The following is a 6,437-nucleotide window of genomic DNA, read 5'->3' on the forward strand; positions in this document are numbered from 1 at the left end:
ACCTTTACTAAAGGAATCTGCTTGTTTCTCAGGTCCTTCACCTTCCGATCCAATAGCTGAATAGGTCGTTCTTCATAGGTCAAGGACTCGTCAAGTTCAACATCTTCGGGTGGCAAAATGTGAGTCGGATCCGGATGCTATTTTTTAAGCAGAGAAACGTGGAAAACGTCATGGATCCTAGACAAACTAGCTGGTAGCTCAAGTCGATAAGCCACCTTTCCTATTCGCTGAAGTACATTGAAAGGTCATATATATCGCGGTTGCAACTTTTTCCCTTTTCCTGCTCTAATCTTTCCCCTTAATGGGGTAATCCGAAGAAACACTTTGTCCCCTACCTCAAACTCCAAATCCTTTCTCCGATGATCGGCATAACTTTTCTGTCGGCTTTGGGCTGTTTGAAGTTTCTGGCGGATCACCTTTACCCTTTCATAGGCTTCCTCAATCCATGGTATTGTGGTCGGATCTATAATTTTTCTTTCTCCTACTTCCTCCCAATGGATTGGAGATCGACATCGTCGTCCATACAAGGCTTCATATGGGGCCATTTGAATAGAGGAATGATAACTATTGTTATAAGCGAATTCAACCAAGGTTAAATATTGACTCCAATCTCCTCCAAAATCCACAATACAGGCTCTCAGCATATCCTCAAGAGTTTGGATGGTTCTCTCAGATTGTCCATCAGTTTGTGGATGATACGCTGTACTATAGTTCAACTTAGTTCCTAGAGCCTCTTGCAATTTCTGCCAAAATCGAGATACAAACCTGGGGTCTCTATCCGATACAATACTCACTGGTACCCCATGTAGTCTCACTACCTCATCCATATAGAGTTTAGCAAGTTTCTCCAAAGGATATTTCATGTTCACTGGCAGAAAATGTGCAGTCTTAGTTAATCGGTCCACTATTACCCAAATTGCATCATGCCTCTTTTGTGTTCGTGGCAACCCTGATACAAAATCCATCGTTATGTGCTCCCATTTTCATTCAGGGATCTCTAAAGGCTGTAATAAACCTGACGGCTTTTGATGCTCAGCTTTCACTTGTTGGCACGTAAGACACTTTTGTACAAACTGGACAATCTCCGCCTTCATATTCTCCCACCAATACAGACTTTTAAGATCTTGGTACATCTTATTATTCCCTGGGTGCACCGTATACCTAGAGCGGTGTGATTCCTCCAAAATCTCCCTATTTAATTCCTCATCCTTAGGTACAACGACACGATTTCGGAATTTTAAGATTCCATCAGGACCTATGTTAAAGTTAGGCAACTCCCCTTTCTTCACTTTTTCCACCCATTTTTGCACCATTGTGTCCTTTGCTTGGCCCTTATAAATCCGATCCAACAGTGTCGACTTCAGCTTAATATTTCCAAAAATCACCTTCTCCGGTTCCAGACGAGGTTTCCACTCACAGACATCTTCTAACAGGCTCCACTCTCTCACCATAGAACTTGCCAGTTGAGCCTTTCGGCTTAAAGCATCTGCTACAACGTTGGCTTTTCCAGGATGGTAGTTAATTGTACAGTCATAATCCTCTAAGAACTCTACCAACCGACGTTGTCTTAGATTTAGCTCCTTCTGAGAAAACAGATACTTAAGCCTCTTATGATCCGTATAAACCTCAAAAGTTACACCATAGAGATAATGTCGCCATTTCTTCAAAGCGAACACTACAGCTGCAAGCTCCAAGTCATGGGTCGGATAATTCTGCTCATGAGGTTTTAACTTCCAAGATGCATAGGCAATCACATTCCTATTTTACATCAACACGCACCCTAGCCCTTCTTTTGAAGCATCGGTATAAATCGTATAATTATCACTCCCACTGGGCAAAGCTAAAACTGGAGCTATAGTCAATTGTTTCTTAAGCTCTTGGAAACTACCTTCACACTTGATATCCCAAATATACTTTCCTTGTTTCTTGGTCAAGTTAGTCAAGGGTCCCGCAATTCTCGAGAAGTTCTTTATAAATCGACGGTAGTACCCTGCTAGACCTAGAAAACTTCGCACCTCTGTGGAATTTTCTGGCCGCTTCCATTTGGCTACGGCTTCCACCTTTGCCGGGTCTACAGCAAGGCCATCTTTTGAAATTATGTGACCTAGAAACGCCACACTTTCCAACCAAAATTCACACTTACTGAACTTAGCAAACAATTGGTGCTCTCTTAGGGTTTGCAGCACTCTCCGCAAATGTTGTTCATGCTCCTCCCTTGACTTGGAATACACTAATATATCATCAATAAACACCACTACAAACCTGTCCAAGTAAGGTTTGAACACTTGATGCATCAGATCCATGAATGCCGCTGGGGCATTGGTTAAACCAAAAGGCATTACCGCGAACTCAAAATGCCCATATCGAGTGTTAAACGCCATTTTTGGCACAGCCTCTTTCTAATTCTCAATTGATAGTACCCTTGTCGAAGATCCAATTTAGAAAACACCACAGCCCCTTGTAACTGATCAAACAACTCATCAATATGAGGTAATGGGTATTTATTCTTAACAGTTACTGCATTCAACCCACGATAGTCAATGTACAACCTTAAACTCCCGTCCTTCTTCTTAACAAATAGCACTGGAGCTCCCCACGGGGACTCGCTCTCATGAATAAACCCTCGTTCTAGTAAATCTTGCAATTGCACCTTTAACTCCTTAAGCTCAGCAGGAGCCATTCGATAAGGAGTTTTAGAGATGGGAGCAGTTTCGGGTACTAGATCAACCTTAAATTCAATTTCTCTTTCAGGTGTCAGAGACTCCAACTCCTCCGAAAATACGTCCGGGTATTCACTGATTACTGGCATGTCTTCCAACTTAATCTTTTCTCCCGGAGTGTTAATCAGGAAAGCTAAGTAACCACGTGCCCCACGACTAAGCAATTTCCTAGCCCTTATTCCCGAAATAAGCGCAGAAGAGGCTATCATACCCCTCACGTCTAACTTTAGAGTTGCCTCCCCCGGTATACAAAATTCGACCACTTTCATCCTACAATCTACCCGAGCATGATAATGAGCTAGCCAATCCATACCTAGAATGACATCGTACCCCTTGATGGCTAGACTAATGAGGTCAACTACCAATTTTCGTTCACCAACCCAAATATCACAATTCCTAAACACCTCATTCGCAAGCAAAATTTGATTACCCGCAGGTGTTCTTATCTCTAAGTCATAAGGTAACCTTTCAACTTTCAAATCAATTCCAAGCATAAATGCGGGATTAACAAAAGAATGAGTAGCACCGGGGTCTATCAAAATTCTGGCTAACCAGTGAAAAACAGGGATTGTAACTTCTACCACCTTCGTTGGTTCAGGCACGATTGTTTGATCCAGCGAATATACTCTGGCCGGTACCCTCGACCTAGCCCCTCCAACATTGGTCGGCCTTGGGTTTGACCTGGCAGTCGACTGGGTATCACTGATCAACGGGCAGTTGACTATCTGGTGCTCCGTACTTCCACACCTTAAGCACTTCCGAGCCTTTCTCCAACATTCATCCTCAGTATGGTTCGATTTTTCACAATATCCGCATGTTACTCGGGGAGTAGAGGTCTGAGCTCTCTGTGGAATTCCTCTACCTTGTTCTCTACCACTTTGGCCTCCTCTCTGGGCACCTCCTCTCTGAGTACTTCCTCTCGGAGCACCTCCCCTAGACGCACTCGAAAACCGTCCAACTCCAGCCCCACGACCGGATTTGACAGGTGGTACGTTTTGATCACTCCGCACTGACCCTTGGGCTCCACTAGATCCCCCTTTACGTTTGATGTGGAAAATTTTCACCTGTGCCCTGGCAGTCTCTATCCGTTGGGCCTTCTCCAGAACCTCCGTAAACGTATTAATTTGGGCTGCCGCTAAGGCTTCTTGTAACTCCACATTGAGCCCTTGCACGAATCTCCCTACTTTCCTTGGTTCTGTAGCAATCAGCTCAGGACCAAATTTTGACAGTTTCGTAAACTGGGTCTCATACTCAGCTACGCTAGAAACTCCCTGTCGAAGTTTAATAAAATCGTCCTCTCGCTTTTCTTGGACGATAGGTGGAAGGTATTTCTCATTAAACTCCCGTACGAAGTTTAACCAAGTCCATGCAGTTCCTTCTCTCTCCCATTTGGCCCTAATTACATTCAACCATACCCTAGCTGGACCTTCAAATTGGAAAGCAGCAAACTGCACCTGCCTCTCCTCCTTATAGTTTAGGGCGGTGAAAATGTTGATCATACCCTCTAGCCATTTCTCTGCTCCCTCCGGGTCTGGTCCTCCCAAGAACTTGGGTGGAGAAAACTTCTGGAATCTCTCTAAAGCTCTATCTTGTCCCATATCGGGATCCCTAGGTTGATTTACAGGGGCTTGACCCTGTTGTTCCACTAAACGGGCCAGAATATTAGTCATCTGCTGGATGGCAGTTGCCACTTGGTCTCCCTCTACAGCCTGGGGTTCAGGTTGTGGCTCAACCATTGCCTCTCTCTCCTCTCTCGGTTCTGGCACCTGTTCCTGTGCCTGTCTACCCCCACGGTCCCGACTAGGACCGCGTCCTCGGTTAGTTCCCCTGGTTTGACTTTTTCTACCCTCCATGTTTTGGATTTAGGCAACTATAAACATATAAACAAGGTAAGGTATAGCTCGTATAGCTTGTATAACACGTTGCAAAAGGCTAAATGAAGGCAGTAAAACACGTAATAAACAAGCACTTTATATACATAGCAAACAAGTCATATATACATGCCAGCCTAGGCAAGTCAGAGGCTATACTAGCCAAGGAACATAGAACAAAAGAAGCCCTATTTACATCCACCGTAACACGTCAAAGTCAAAAACAAAAGGAAACGTGTCGTCCTACTATGTTCCTAACTATGCCACAAAAATCTCCTCAGTCCTAAATCCTAACAGGTCGTCTGGCTAGACGCCGACCCCACAGACTCCGAGGATGCACTCCGCTCCTCCTCCGGGTCCTCCTCAGGATCCTCCTCCGAGTCCTCCTCTGGATCCTCCCCCGAAGCACCAGGAGCGCCAGGAGCTACAGGCGCTTGGCCTTCTCCGGCCAAGTCCTGAAGCACATCATCCACTAGTGCCTCGCACTCAGTCAAGATGTGGCCGGTCCGGTCTCGTATGTCCGCAGCTACTAGCATAAGGCGTCCGGTCGTCGCCTGAGCCTGCTGGCGGAAGGCATCCGTCCGCTGCTGCTCCTCCAATATCGAGGCCTCCAGCTCTCGGATCCTAACTCCCTGGCCTCGGAGGGTAGCCTGAAGGCACTCTATCTCTGAGTGGCACCTACGATTGGCGCTACCCAATCGTCGCCGCTCGTCGTCCACGGCAATCACTACCCGATCGGGGTAGGAGTAGGTCTTCCAGCAGTCGCAGCGTCGGATCTTGCGCGCTGGGGACCACCGCTGCACTGGCCCAACGGGGCTCTCCTGATACGTGATCACACGGCTAACAGGCTAAGCTCAAAAATAAAACCCTAGCCTGTCGTATCAAGCACTCAATCTGCCTAGATCAATTCACAACCTAGGCTCTGATACCACCTGTGACGACCCCACCTCCCCCTAAGGCGTACCAGAGGGTTCGGCGGACCGCCTGCCTAGCTCTCGCCAGGACTCACTCACTATCTAAAACGAATCGCGTGCGTACATCCATGAACCATAAATAACATCCACAATTAAAGCTTATCATTTTACATTGATACCAAATCAAGGTACAAAGCCTCAATATATCCAAACGGTTCAAAGTATATACAATCCCATAACAAAACATTCTATTCGAGGAATAGCGCGAGTACAAGTCAAAAGTCAAAATAACTGGACTACGCTAGTTTTTACACGTCTCACGCGTCACTTGTACCCCTGTAAGGAAAACAAAACTAATAGGGTGAGCCAAAGCTCAGCGATGTTCCAGATATCAAATTGTCCAGCAAACAAGATAATACCAATGTAATAGTGAAATAGCGAGCAAACAAGTTCAAGTAAAGAGATAATACTTCAAGTAGTCAAGAAATGTGTGGATCATGTTCACAAGTAAGGATACAGTTGCTCATGTCTCGGCTCCATCCCAGCTTGATCGAATAGTAGTTGACACTCCGTCAACTTTCAAGTAATAACTAGTCCAGAAAGAAAACCCACTTCTCGCCAGTCTCCGTCCACCAATCAACCCCCTTCTCCGGGCCCGCACGCCACAGAAACACGGGTGGTAATACTCGAGTATACCGAATTGCCGAGGAGATAACACTCCACTCGACCTTACTAGTGACCCAGGGTTTGTTATCTAATCGACCAGGCCCTTGCCGGCTCGACTCGATTAACTAGCCACAGGATTTCTGGAATTCCAGGCATAATATAATTCATGTGCATGTAGAGCAAGTCAAGCAAAGTCGATAAACAAGAACAATTTGGATAGGGCAAGTGCGATAAAGTACACCCTTGCTCTATCAAATCACATATAT

The 6,437-nt window shown here is 45.7% G+C and overlaps 1 protein-coding gene across 1 annotated transcript; it reads right to left on the minus strand.

Annotated features, from left to right (window-relative positions):
• Positions 1 to 245: 245 nt before the first annotated feature.
• Positions 246 to 4,318, minus strand: LOC140009874 (uncharacterized). Its single transcript, XM_072056206.1, has 7 exons — positions 3,905 to 4,318; positions 3,273 to 3,814; positions 2,421 to 3,185; positions 1,889 to 2,118; positions 1,256 to 1,681; positions 766 to 868; positions 246 to 564 (listed from the first exon to the last, which is right to left on the minus strand). Exons 1-7 carry the CDS (start codon positions 4,316 to 4,318, stop codon positions 246 to 248), a joined length of 2,799 nt encoding a protein of 932 aa, XP_071912307.1.
• Positions 4,319 to 6,437: the final 2,119 nt, after the last annotated feature.

Source organism: Coffea arabica, chromosome 6e (assembly GCF_036785885.1).
Source record: "Coffea arabica cultivar ET-39 chromosome 6e, Coffea Arabica ET-39 HiFi, whole genome shotgun sequence".
NCBI classification, from domain to species: Eukaryota; Viridiplantae; Streptophyta; class Magnoliopsida; order Gentianales; family Rubiaceae; genus Coffea; species Coffea arabica.

Coding starts and splice junctions, on each gene's coding strand:
- LOC140009874 (XM_072056206.1), bottom strand. CDS start 4,318: ATGGGACAAGATAGAGCTTTAGAGAGATTCCAGAAGTTTTCTCCACCC. Junction 2,119..2,420: donor AAATTGGATCTTCGACAAGG/GTACTATCAATT, acceptor TTGGTTGGAAAG/TGTGGCGTTTCTAGGTCACA. Junction 869..1,255: donor GTTGCCTAACTTTAACATAG/GTCCTGATGGAA, acceptor ATTTTCTGCCAG/TGAACATGAAATATCCTTTG.